Genomic DNA, 14,501 nt, shown 5'->3' on the forward strand with positions numbered 1-14,501 from the left:
AGCTCACAGCAACCTCCAACTCCTGGGCTCAAGCGAGTCTCCTGCCTCAGCCTCCCAAGTAGCTGGGACCACAGGCGCCCACCACAACGCCTGGCCATTTTTTGGTTGCAGCCGTCATTATTGTTTGGCGGGTCCGGGCTGGGGATTCAAACCCGCCACCTTAGGTGTATGTGGCTGGCGCCTTAGCCGCTTGAGCCACAGGCGCCGAGCCAAGAGAGGGATGGTTTCTAATGGTAAAATCCCACCAGGTCTGATTGCTAAGGCGCCCTGCCAGTTGGCTTATTTTGGAATATGCTTTGCCAGAATGTAAAACTATTCTAAGGAAGAGATTCCTTACACAGCATATGAAGCTGTCTGGCAAGATTTCATTCAGTTGTTGCAAATGAAAAAAATAAAACTCTCACCCCCCTGGTAGTCGGGAAATGCATAGAAGGTATTTTAATTGAAAATGCTAAAGAGTTTGCTGTGGCTGGTTAATATTCTCTAAGTGAGCTTAACTTAGATCTTTCCTGTACATAAAGAAATGATGAGAGATTCTTTCACTATTATTTTCCAAAATTATATATATAAGTTAGCATTATAGATGTACATGAAACAAACACAATAAGGTCTAAATTTGTTTTTAAGTTTCACAGAAGAATTTGTTTTCTATTTATGATTATAAATAAAAAGAAAACAAGTTCATGGAAATGTGTCCATCGTGTTCTAGCTTATGTTAGTCTTATGCTTCTCATCCCTCATATATTCTGATAGATTCTGAAAGGTCTGGATCTCACAATTAAGTCTGGAGAGACGGTAGCCTTGGTTGGCCCCAATGGCAGCGGGAAGAGCACGGCAGTCCAGCTTCTGCAGAGGTTGTATGATCCTGATGATGGCTTTGTAAGTGCAGCTAGCAAACCCATGCTTGGTCCACAGGATGGAATTTGGAAGTCCCACCTGGGGAGCTCTCACAGCTATGTCAACTTCAATTTTTAACAGTGGGGCTGGGAGGGAAGTGATATAATTTTCTTCCCTGTGTAGTCATCCATTCCACAAAGACTTCTATGTGTTACACTCTGTTCTGGGTTCTAGGACTACTTTGGTGAACAAAACAGATACAATAAAAATCTCTGTCTTCTTAAAAATTATATTCTAATACCTCGAGACAGACAATAGATGAAATAAGCAGATTATATAGTGTGTTAAAAGGGTTTGAATGCTGTGGAGAAAAATTGCATAGCAATTTATGGTACCCAGGATTTCAGACTTCGTCAAAAACATCCCAGGAGAATGATGCCTGTAGAACATAGCCACACTCTTACTTTTTTTTCTGTAGTTTAATAATGTTAGACTTAACATTTTCATCTCTGTACATGGCCTAGATAATGAGACTGTGATATTCATCAGTGCATAATACTTCAGGCTTCTATTCAAAATTTCAACTGTTTTTTTTTGTTTTTTTTTGTTTTTTTAATGAGACAGAGCCTCAAGCTATCCCCCTGGGTAGAGTGTGTGATATCACAGCTCACAGCAACCTCCAACTCCTGGGCTCAAGCGAGTCTCCTGCCTCAGCCTCCCAAGTAGCTGAGACCACACGTGCCCGCCATAATGCCCAGCTATTTTTTGGTTGCAGCCGTCATTGTTGTTTGGCAGGCCCGGGCTGGATTCAAACCCGCCACCTTAGGTGTATGTGACTGGTGCCTTAGCCACTTGAGCCACAGGCGCCGAGCCTCAAAATTTCAACTGTTGTTGAAAAGAAAATCTATTCTCCAACAGTCTGGTTTCATTCAAATTTTACTCCTCAGTCTTCTGTATATACTAGGAGAATCCTAGACCCATATGTCTATGCCAATTCCAGACTAAATAATTTAGTATTCCATGTATAAAGCAGTTGCATAGAAAACTCATGCCCAGACAGAATGCCTACACTGCTGAGAAATAGAGAGTCTCTGAGCTATCATTACCGAACACTGGCTTCTTGTCACTGGAATACATTGGGGTTAGAGATAATGGTAGTAACTATGGAGAAGACAAAGTTCATTTGCTACTATGTCTAACAATGAATGGAAGACACATTGGCTTTTGCAGAGGAGTGAGGTATTGAAGAAAGGTAATAAAGGCCAATTCCTAGAAGGAACTTAAAGGTCACATCAATCTTCAAAGAACAAAATGAAGTTTGATATAGTTGTCTACATAATAACACGTGTGGCATGTAGAATAAATATCTTCGTAATACCTAATCTGTGGATCTTGGAGTAAAGGAATTGAGGTGGTTTGTCAAGATTTTAAGCCAATTATTTTTTGAGATTTTGTTTGTTCCTGTCAGAAAAAAAAGTCTCCTGACAATATATGAAGTCAGACAATTAAGTTTGTGATGTCATCCTCAAGAAAGTATTGCAGACCTTGTTGCTGAGTCTCACCACAGTCACTTTCCCAGTACTCCCTGTGGGAAGCTATGCACCCACCCCAGGGTCTGGTCTGCCCTTCAAAGCAATTTTGGAACTCTTTTTCTTGGAATAGCCATTGGAGCTATCGTAGGATGGGGTCTGACAGAATTAAGTTTCCAAACTCACCCTAGATAAAATGCTTTGATAAAATGCTCTGAAGGGTAAACTAGGCACTTGTTCATGCATGACTTCCCAAGGGGAGTAACTCGAATGCAACCATAGCAATACTCTGCAATGAGGCACGTAGCACTTTCTATGATGAATGTGCAAATTTGAGCTTAACTGTCCAACCTCATACATGTTATAAATATTTGATCAAAATATAGTCTATCTCTGGTAACAGAAATATGCTACTTCTCAGCTTGTATTTTGGACGCGTAAGAGAGACTCTAACCTATTCTTTGGATGGGCAGATCACGGTGGACGGGAAGGACATCAGAGCTTTAAATGTGCGGTATTACCGAGAACATATCGGAGTGGTCAGACAAGAGCCTGTTCTGTTCGGGACCACCATCAGCAAGAACATTAAGTGTGGGCGAGATGGCGTGACGGATGAAGAGATGGAGAAAGCAGCAAAGGAAGCAAATGCTTATGATTTCATCATGGAGTTTCCCAATGTGAGTACACCTGCACCCTCAGCCCTTAGCTTGCAGCCACAGCGCTGCAGCACTCCAAAATAAGATAATGAAACAGTCACTTCTGCAGAATAGAAGGAGGATGAGTCATTGATGGCTTGTCCTAGATGAAACATATGTAGAAAAGACAGCATGGTAATGAAAAAGAGAGACAGAGATAAAGAGAGAGAGAAGTTCATCACTGAAAGGCCAATTTTAAAAAGAGTCATAATTAGTGCTACAAAATGAAAAGAAAAAAATGAAGGATATGTTGAAGCGTGACAAAGAGCAAGGAGGGAAAATCATCAGCCCCGGCGAAGAAATCTGTCTGTAAAATGTTGATTTGTGAGGCCATCTTGTGGTTCAGAGTGGGAATGTCACCCTCATGATGTTCAGAATGTTTCTGTGACAAGGCAGAAGGAAAACTGTGATTATTTTTTAAGCACGTGGAGCTAATATCTGATGAGAAGTGTGGGATCATGTTTGGGAAGAGAGAGTAAACTAAAATTCCTAACAATAGGACGTATCAGATCTTGATGGGTATTTAGAATTAAAAGAGAGCTATAAAACCATTAATTTACATTTCCTGAATCATTAGTTTATCAGTATTACCTGAAATCTCTGTGGGGTGCACCCTGTGAAATATGAAAGGATGAGATTTGGAATTCAAATGCATATATATTCATCATTTAAGGGTGGTGCCTGTGGCTCAAAGGAGTAGGGCACAGGCCCCATATGCCAGAGGTGGTGGCAGGTTCAAACCCAGCCCTGGCCAAAAACTGTAAAAAAAAAAAAAAAAAAAAAAAAAAAAAAAAAAAAAGATTCATCATTCCAGAAAGTTAAAAGAAGAAAAAATTTCATTTTTAATGGACATAGTTTATAAACCTACCCCTTGGGTTATAATGATTTTATTCTTCCTTTTGCTTTTTCCACAAAAACTTTTGTTATGTCAGTAATTAATTCCTATGTCGGTTACTTAGGACCATAATTAGAGTAGTATTTAGGCCGTAAAAGTCCTTAAAGGTTGAGGGGATCCTTTGGCTCTAGTTTGGGCACACATGCTTTCTTAATTGACCTTTGCTTCTTTCAATTACTTTCTTTTCTCAAAACACCAATGCTCGTCATTTCCCATGTGGAATTTGGGAGCTTTCTGTTGCTTCTTAAATTATACCGCATAAGTTACTACTTGCTTTTACTAAAAAGTCAATACTATACAAAAATGCCATTTGCTATAAATCTAATAGCAACTTCTGAAAATATAATCTAAAAAATTAAAGGTACTAGCGTACCATGATGAAAACTAAATTTGACTGCCATAGCTAACCACAAAAGTAAAAGGATAACAACAAAGAAAAGTTCCAGAAGTGTCTATTTTAGGTAGGTGGAAAAAAACAGGGAAAGCTATATTCAAAAATGAATAGCATCAATTTTTACATTAATATATTAATGTTAGGTATAGCTGCCACTGTCTAGCCCTTCTCCCATAAACAACCATAAAACTATCTAAAATATATGAAGCATAGGGCCATTGTTTCCATGCATTGGACAAAATATAGTGAAAGACTGTGATTGCTGAGAGAAAGGAAACAAAGAAGAACTCTATGAATTTGCAGCATTCTGCCTTGGGAACACATTGCTGACCTCATCTCTATGACCTGGAATCCAGCCAGAACATGGCAGCCCCACTGAGCTGAAAGGCACAAATCTAACTTGAGGGCAGCTGAAGTAACTTGGACAGGTGATACAGGAGCTGTAAAGTTCAGATGGCAGAAGACCATGTGGGCATCCCTCAGGAATCCCTGTCTGAGGAGAAGACTACCAGAGATTGACTAGAGCACACTGCCCACAAATCTAGGAATAGAAAAGATACCAGAAGTCAGGAAGTATCTCTCTCTCTCTCTCTCACACACACACACACACACACACACACATCCACTTGGATGCTGAGAGCACATTAATACCTTTTTAACATCCCAAGCACATACGGAGGACACACAAAAAGCCACACCTTAGTAGTCAAGACCCCACCTTAGAATAGGATGTACTCTAGGCCTGCCCTAACAAAGCCTAAAACCAAGCCATGACAAATCCCTAGAGGGGACAGAATTTGAAGATTGGGTTCTGCCAAGTTATTACACTTTCTAAAAATTTATCCCAACAAAGCAAAAAATCAAGATTGCGCAAGTTCCAGGTGATCAGTCAGTATTTGAATTGCCTACTGCAAAAAAAAAATCAAAGTTTGTTCTCAAATTCTGGTCTCTCCAACACATCGTACACATTATTCAGGGTACAATCTATCAAAACTAGACATGCACAGAAATAGGAAAATACAACCTGTAGGTAAAAAAACATGATCCTAAATGTTTATTCATTTTAAAAAGTGTCGAAATAAATGAGGCAAAAACTGTTACACCAGAAAAGGGAAATAGACAAAGTCACAATTTTACTTGTGAAGACTTCTATACTTGTAGAACCAGTAGGGACTGTCAGTAAGGATATAGGTAGCCTTAAGGATGTTACCAACCAGCCAGGTCTAACTGACAAAACACATTAGCCAACAATAGCAGAATGCATTCTTCTCAAGGGCCCATGGAATAGTCATGAGATGAACAGTGTTCTTGGTCATTAAACAAACATAAAACAAAACAAAGCCTTAGCAATTTTAAAGAATAGAAAACATAAAATACATTATTTAGATCATAATAGAATTCAACTAGAAATCAATAACAGATATATATCTGGAAAATAAATATTTGAAAATTAAATAACATACTTCTAAATAATCTATGGTTCAAAGGGAAGTTTTGAAAAATTAGAAAGTATTTTGAACTAAATGAAAAGGCAGTGTATTACTACATATTGAATATGGTTAAAGCACTGCTTTGAGAGAAACTTATAAAATCAAATGCTCATTTTTTGAAAAGAAAAATGATCTTTGATCTGTAAATCAATTTTCCACCTTGAGGAACTAAATACAGAAGAGCAAATTAACCAAAACAATAATCTAAATTAAAAGCAGAAATCAGTGAAAGCTAAAATTGGAGAACATGAGAAACAATTATTGAGACCAAAAGCTGTTTTCTTTAAAACATCAATAAAATTAGTAAACCTCTAGCAAGGATGAGAGAGAAACAGAAGAAGGAGGAAGAAGAAGAGGAGAAAAGGGAAAGGAAGAGAAGAGAAGAGAAAAAAAGGGAAGGGGGAGGGGAAAAGGAGGGAAGGGAAAGTGAGGAGGGATTATGACTAATATCAGGAATGAAAGAAAGTGCTTGACTACTGATCTCAAAGACATTAAAAGGCTTATAAGGAAATTCTGTGAAAAAAGCTATGTCTAAAAAGGCCACTTGCACTGGTATGTTCATTGCGGCACAATTCACAATTGCTAGATGTGGGACTGACCTAAGTGCCTACCCACTGATGAGTGGGTAAAGAAAATAGACACACACACACACACATATACACCCCAGCGAATACTACTCAGTCATCAAAAAGAATGAAATAATGTCTTTTGCAGCAATACAGAAAGAATCAAAAGTCATTATACTAAGTGGAAAAGGGGCAGAGCAAGATGACCAAATAAAAACCTACAGTAATCATCCCTCTGCACAAACACCAAACTCAAATACCTACAAGCAAGAACCAAAAGTCAGATAAGCCTTAATACCCAGTTTTAACATTGTATTGAAGCCAGAGACACAGAAGAGAACAGAAAGGACAGTCGTGCATTCCTACACCACCCCTACCCCATCCCCTGGCAGTACCATGCCAGCACCACCAGTGGAGAGAGAATTTGTGTGCTGGGGGAAGGGAGTGAAGTGATTATGGGACTTTGCACTGAAATTCAGGGCTGCCCCAACACAGGGGAACACAGCACAGGGCTGAATTGTGCCAGTGCCCACAGAGGCAGCATTTAGACAAGCCTGGAAATTCTCTTCTTCTGCCCTGAAAATGAGTTCCAGCTAGCTACACCACCAGCTGAAAGAAAGCAGCCTGGGCTTGGACTTAATTAGTAAGGCAGTTGGGCCCCAAAGGGTTCAGTCCTTGCACAATTTCTGCAATTGTGCTGGCTCCTTGGATCCAGTGGACTCGATAGTGCACATGACCTAATGAGACACCAGCAGCATCGCCAAGCCAGTGCCTGTGTTATACCCTCCCCAACTACAGGCAGTATGGCTCAAGGAGTCTTCTTCCTCTTGGGAAAAGGAAAGGGAAAAGCACAGGAGACTTTGTTTTTCAACTTGGGTACCAACTCAGCCACAGTAAAATAAAGAACTGAGCACACTCCTAAAACCCGAGTCCAGGCCTTAGTTCTTGGATGGCTTTTCTCAGTCTATCCTGGGCCAGAAAGAAACATGTTGTCCTGAAGGGAAGGACCCAGTCCTAGCAGGATTCACCATCTGCTAACTAAAGAGCATTTGGACATTCAATAAATATCAGAGGTAGCCAGGCAACCGTCACCTCCAGCTTTGGGTGAGATAGGGATGGTTTCAGGTGTGACCTGGTGCTGCTGGCCATGAGGGAGCACTCGCATCGCTTCTCTCTCAACTTCTGCAGCCCAGCCCAGAGGGTAAGAGGAGAATGAGAGACTTTTCCTGGTAATCTAGGGAGTTCTCTCATATCTTCCCCAAGTCCACCAAAATGGTACCACCAGGAATCTGCAAGAGTCATAGCATCACTGGATTTAGGGTACCTCCTGTGCTGACACAGTTGCAATGACCAAACAGATCACAAAACTCAATTTCCTTTAAAGATCTAGAAAGCCTTCTCAGGAACAATGGGTTCAAAAAAACTCAGACCATGAAAATTAAAATAAATCCGTAACTCTTCAATGTCCAGATACTGATGAATACCCACAAGCATCAAGAACATCCAGAAAGACATAATTTCACCAAATGAACAAAATAAAGTATCAGTGACCAGCCCCAGAATGATGGAGCAGGTGACTTTTCAGACAAATAATTCCAAATATCTGTCCTGAAGAAGCTCAGTGAATTCAAGACAACACAGAGGAGGAGTTCAGAAGTCTATTGGGGAATCTCTTAGCAAAGAGATTGAAATAATTTAAAAATCAAGCAGAAAATCTACAGCTTAAGAATTCAATTGACACATGGAGAAATGCATCAGAGTTTCTCAACAGCAGAACTGACAAAGCAGAAGAAAGATTTAGTGAGCTTGACGACAGCCTATTTGAAAATACACAATCAAAAGAGCAGAAAATACGTAAGAATGAAGTATGCTTACAAGATCTAGAAAGTAGCCCCAAAAGGGCAAATGTAAGAGTTAGTGGCCATAAAGAGGAGGTAAAAAGAGAGATTGGGGTGGAAAGTTTATCCAAGAAATAATGACACAGTTGTTTCCAAACCTAGAGAAAGCCATCACTATTCAGATACAAGAAGATCAAAGAACACCAAGATTTAACCCAGACAAGGCAACCTCAACGCATGGAATGATTAAGGTCCTAAAGGTCAGAGATTTTAAAAAGGGCCTAAAAGAAGAAAAAAATAATGTTTAAGGAGCTTCAAAACATCTGACAGCAGGCTTCTCAGTGGAAACCTTATATCTGGGAGAGAGTGGTATGTCATTCAAAATGACAAAGAGAAAAGGGCTTAACCCTAGAATATTATATCCTATAAAAACATCCTTCAAACATAAAGGAGAAGGAAAGACTTTCCCAGACAAAAGCAGAGGGATTTCATCAACACCAGATCTGTCCTACAAGAAATGCTAAAAGTTCTTCAATCTGAAATAAATGATAAGAAATCATCTGAAGGGACACAACTCACTGCAACAGTAAGTGCACAAATACGTAAATACCCTCCTGCTATTACTGCAGTGTATAAAACATTTATATATTGAGCAGGATGACTAAAAGACAAACCTATCCAGGATTACTACAATGACTTTTTGAGAGCTAGATAGTATAGAAAGACATGGATAGAGTCAACAAAAAGTTGGGCGAATTAATAGTGTTAAAATGTCCATACTACCCAAAGCAATCTATATGTTCAATGAAATCTCCATCAAAATACCAATGGCATTCTTCATAGAGATAGAAAAGAAATCCTAAAATTATATGTAACTGAAAAATTCCCAGAATAGCCTAAGCCACCTTGAACAAAAAACAGAACCAGAGGAATCACATTCCCTGACTTCAAGTTACACTGCAGAGCTGTAATAACCAAGCATGGTACTGGCATAAAAACAGATATGTAGACCAATGAAACAGAATAGAGAACCTAGAAATAAACCCACACATCTATAGTGAACTTATGTTTGACAGTGGAGCCAAGAACATACAATGGGAACGGACTGTCTCTTCAATAAATGGTCCTGGAAAAACCTGGATATCCATGTGCTGAAAAATGAAACTGGACCCTTATCTCTCGCCATATACAAAAATCAAATAAAAATGGATTAAAGACTTAACTCTAAGGCTCGAAACTATGAAACTAGTAAAAGAAAACATCGGGAAAATGCTTCAGGACGTTTGTCTGGGCAAGGATTTATTGAGTAACACACTCAGAGCTCAGTCAACCAAAGCAAAATTGTATAAATGGGATCACATCAAGCTGAAAATCTGCACAGCAAAAGAAATAATCAACAAAGTAAAAAGACAAGTGACAGGACTGGAGAAAATACCTACCAAACTACCCATCTGACAAGGGATTAATAACTAGAATATATAAGGAGCTCCAACAACCCAAGAGGAAAAAAATAAAATGCCATGATTAAAACTGGGCAAAGGATCTGAATAAACATTTCTCAAAAGAAGATATATAAAATTCAACAGGTATAGAAAAAATGTTCAACATCATGAGTCATTAGAGAAATGCAAATCAAAACTATGATGAGATATCATCTTAGCCCAATTAAAATGGCTTCTATGCAAAAGGCAAGCAATAATGAATTCTGGCAAGGATGTGGAGAAAAGGAACCTCAGATACTCTTTGTGGGAATGTACATTAGTACAACCTCTACGGAGAACAGTATAGAGTTTTATCAAGAAATTAAAATAGGCTCGGCGCCTGTGGCTCAAGTGGCTAAGGCACCAGCCACATACACCTAAGGTGGCGGGTTCGAATCCAGCCTGGGCCCACCAAACAACAATGATGGCTATAACCAAAAAAAAAAAATAGCCGGCACTGTGGTGGGTGCCTGTGGTCCCAGCTACTTGGGAGGCTGAGCAACTTGGGAGGCTGAGGCAGGAGACTCGCTTGAGCCAAGGAGTTGGAGGTTGCTGTGAGCTGTGATGCCACAGTACTCTACCCAGGGAGGACAGCTTGAGGCTCTGTCTCAAAAAAAAAAAGAAAGAAATTAAAATAGAACGATCTTTTGACCCTGAAATCCCACTACTGGGTACATAACCAATGGAGGGGAATTCAGAATATCAAAAAGATATCTACACTCCCTTGTTTACTGAAGCAATATTCACAGCAGCCAAAATTCGGAATCAAGGTAAGTGGCCATCAATGAGCGAGTGTATAAAGAAATTGTACTTACATACACTGAAATAAGGGTGTCCATAAAGATCGTGTGCAATTTACTCTGTTAAACTCTTTTGAACTGCACAACAGTTGGGCAACAAAGTGAGACTCTGTCTCAAAAGAAAAAGAAAAACAATTGATCTCATGGAGACAGAGTAGGACAATGGTTACCAGAGGCTGAGAAGAGAGGTGGGGGCAGGGAGTAAAGTGGGTGCAAAAATATAGTTGGATAGTTAGATAGAATGAACAACATTTGATAACACAGCAAAGTGACTACAATCAACAATAAGTCATGGTATGCTTTAAAACAACAAAAAGACTGAAATTAGAGTATTCCTAAGACAAAGAAATGTTAAATGCCTGAAGTAAGGGATACTCCAGTTATCCTGATTTGAATAATTCACATTGTATGCTTATATCAAAGTATCACAGGTACTCTATAAAGATACACAACTATTATGTGCCAATAATCTAAAAAATAAATTTAAGAATATATATGTATACCCTCACTTAGAAGCTGTGGGTACTTGTGGCCATACAGCATGACTTACTGGACATTGAAGACTTAGAAGGTGCAAGATAAAAGATTACCTGCTGGGCACATTATACACTGTGCAGGCGAAGGGTATATTGAAAGTGTGGACTTCTCCACTGTGCAATTCACCCACCTACCAAAAACCATTTGTACCTCTAATTCTATTTAAATAGTAAATAAATAAATGGGAGAAAAAACTTAAAAGAAAATTTTTGCGACTTTGAGGTAGGCAAATATTTCTTAGACTGAAAAGCATTATTATTAAAAAACATGATAAGCTGGAGTTTGTCAAAATTAAAACCTTCTTTCTTAAAAGACACCATTTAGAAAACAAAGTATACAGAGCATAAGAAAATATAATACATATATCTGATAGGACATGAATCTGGAATGTATAAAGTGCAGTTGTAATTCAGTAATGAGACCCCAAAAATGGACAAAATCATGAACAGACATTTCACAGAAGAATAATTGAATGAACAATACACACATGAGAAACAGTCAACCTTATTTATTAGTCGTCAGGGAAATCCAAAGTAAAACCACAATAAGATACTATTTCACTCTTAGCATGGCCAAAATTAAACAGATTAACAAATTTAGCTTTTGGTCATGATGTAAACAACTAGACCTCTCAAAAGTGCAATTTGTACAAGCATTTTAAAAAGCAATTTGACAGCCTATTATAATGTTCATCATAAATTTATGACTCAGCATTGTTTTCCTAGGTATTTATCCAAAAGGAATGAAAACATGACCATAAAAATATTTTGCACATGAACACTCAAAGCAGGTTTAATTATAATAGTCAAAAATTGGAAACAATCTAAATATTCATCAGCAGCTGATTGGATAAGCAATTTGTGATGGATTTAGGCCAGATAATGAAAAAAACATTTAGCATAAGTATGCCCCAAATAGTTAATGAAACATACTTATACTAAAAAACACATTGTTTTTCTGAATTCTATGTTTGTTTTTGCTATATCTGGCAATCCAAGATAGACTCTCATTGTGTAGAACACTACCGGGCAATAAATAGGGGTGAATTACCAATACAACTTAGATGAGTCTCAGAAACATTATGCTAGGTCAGTGATTTACAACCAGTGTGCAGTGATGGGATCTTAGGAGTGCAGCAAAAATTTTAAAGATCATTAATTAAATTACTTTCAAAAGAGGTTGAAAGCACAGTAAGTATATTCCTTTTTTCACCTTTCTTTGATCAACATAATTTAAGTGTGCCATGGAAATTTAACTGTAAGTTCAAGTGTACCATGAGATTAAAAAAGTTTGAAAAACACTGTGCAAGGTAAAAGAAGCCAGCACCACCCGCCCCCAAAATACATTCTACATAATTTCATTTTATATGAAGTTCTAAAACCAGCAAGCATTGATTTATAGAGGTAAAAATCAAGTCTAGGGTATCTGGAGTCAGAGTGTGGGTTCTGACTGAAAAATAAGACGAGGAAGCCTCCGAGGCCTACAGAAAACTTCTAATCCTTTACAGGGGTAGCATACTCATTTGTCAAAATTTATAGAGATATATCCTTAAAATGGGTGCATTTTATTGTGTATAAATTATTCAGTGGGTTGGATGTTTTTTGAAAACTGTTAAGATCAGTTTCTAGAAATTAAAGGTTTAGAAAGAGATTTAAATGTGTATCCTTGAAGAAATGAACTTTGAATGAGGGATATAACTCAAAAGAAATCCTAGCAATGTTTCACTAGTGCTAGAAGTTACCCCTACCACAAATATGTAGCAATATCTACTGTGTTACAAATGCATTTACCAAAAAAAAAAAAAAAAAAAAGGTATAAGAGACTCAAAAGTCTCCCAATATTGAAAAAAGTTTTAGGGGGAAGTTTGTTTCATAGTAATTTTTTAAATATGGTTTTTTGTAAGTATCTAGAAAAGAAATTGTGGATAATATGGCATGCTAATAAGTGTTTCAATATTTAAATTTACATATATTTATTACAATTGTTCTTTTAAAGACTTCAAATCATTCTAAAGACATCTAAAGAGTATTTGAAAATTAGTTGAAATTATTAACATTTCCAAAAATCCTTGATTGTCACATGGTCTAATTTCTTTTCGTCCTAGCCAAATTGTCCTTGTCCTTTTCACTAGGCTCTTTTTACATAGTTGTTTGTTTTTACAAAAACAAATCAAAAGTTATAAGCACCCAGGCTGAGGCTGGTATTAAAGCACAGCTATGATTATCATTTCCTATTCCAACCATTTAATCACGCTGCCTTCCGTGTCTGTGCTTTTTTCCCCTATTTTCAATAGAAATTTAATACATTGGTAGGAGAAAAAGGAGCTCAAATGAGTGGAGGGCAGAAACAGAGAATCGCGATTGCCCGAGCTTTAGTTCGAAACCCCAAGATTTTGATTTTAGATGAGGCAACGTCGGCGCTGGATACGGAGAGCGAATCAGTGGTCCAGGCCGCGCTGGAGAAGGTGAGTGGGCAGAACCCTGCTTCTTCTTCTTCTTCTTCTTTTTTTTAATTATTTTTTATTAAATCATAACTTTGTACATTGATGCATTTATGGGGTTCAGGGTACCGCTTCCATATACAATGTGAAATGTTTACATTGAACTAAGCAACACACCCATCACAATTCTACTCATTTCTTAATAGTTTTGAAATGTACCATTGCATCCTGCACATTGTATATCAGCCTCATAGGTACATTTTAGCACCAACTACAGGGGCTCCTTCTGTCCCCCAAGTCACTGCCTGTGAGCATCATGGCACGGGTGCAGAGCCCGCATCCGTCCTGTAGGGACAGTCATTGATTTAACCCACTGCAGCTCTGCACTGGCTGGGATGGAACAGCCTATGAGGTCATCCCGAATGCACCTCTATTCCCACCAATTTATACTTTCTTTGTACCCAAAACAACCTCACCACATCAGCACGACTGTAACCAAGTCTGTCCTTTGCCTCCCCGCACATGCCTGAGCGAGTCCCTTCTCTCACCACGTTTCTTCTTCAGGGCATTCATTTTAACCCAAGTTCCCCCGAGGTAAAGAACCCGCTGACCTTGTCCCAGCTGGCCCTCAGCACCTCTCACTACCCTCTGCTTACTCTGCGCTTCAAGGCCACTGTGGCCGGGCCCCACGCGCACTGCGTCTGCGAGGGGAGGTGGCGGAGGGGCCATGAATAATGGCTCAATGCTTTTCTCGATGGCTCACTCTTTTAAGTCATGGCCTCTGCAGCCCTCTGAAGGCTAAATGGCACATTTTAGTTTGCCTTCACTTGGAAATGTATTAAGTATTTTTCTCTATAGGAAAATTGCAGGCTTCTCGTTTTTAAATGCTGGCTTTATGGGACCGGAAATGGATACTGGCAGCCCAGAGTGCCCAATGATTATTGGAAAAACTATTATTTACTTGCAAATCTGATTCTATAAGACTTGACCCTTGTTTCT

At 38.7% G+C, this 14,501-nt stretch overlaps 1 protein-coding gene across 1 annotated transcript in view; it reads left to right on the top strand.

Annotated features, from left to right (window-relative positions):
* ABCB5 (ATP binding cassette subfamily B member 5) overlaps positions 1–14,501 on the top strand; it is a 114,968-nt gene that overhangs the window by 18,948 nt on the left and 81,519 nt on the right. Inside the window, exons 11-13 of the mRNA XM_003788491.1 lie at positions 754–879; positions 2,840–3,043; positions 13,356–13,526. Coding sequence (XP_003788539.1) covers positions 754–879; positions 2,840–3,043; positions 13,356–13,526 — 501 coding nt within the window. The remainder of the gene's footprint in view (positions 1–753; positions 880–2,839; positions 3,044–13,355; positions 13,527–14,501) is intronic.

The sequence above is a fragment of the Otolemur garnettii genome, unplaced genomic scaffold, assembly GCF_000181295.1.
Source record: "Otolemur garnettii isolate 467f Iridium unplaced genomic scaffold, OtoGar3 scaffold00028, whole genome shotgun sequence".
Taxonomy (NCBI): Eukaryota; Metazoa; Chordata; class Mammalia; order Primates; family Galagidae; genus Otolemur; species Otolemur garnettii.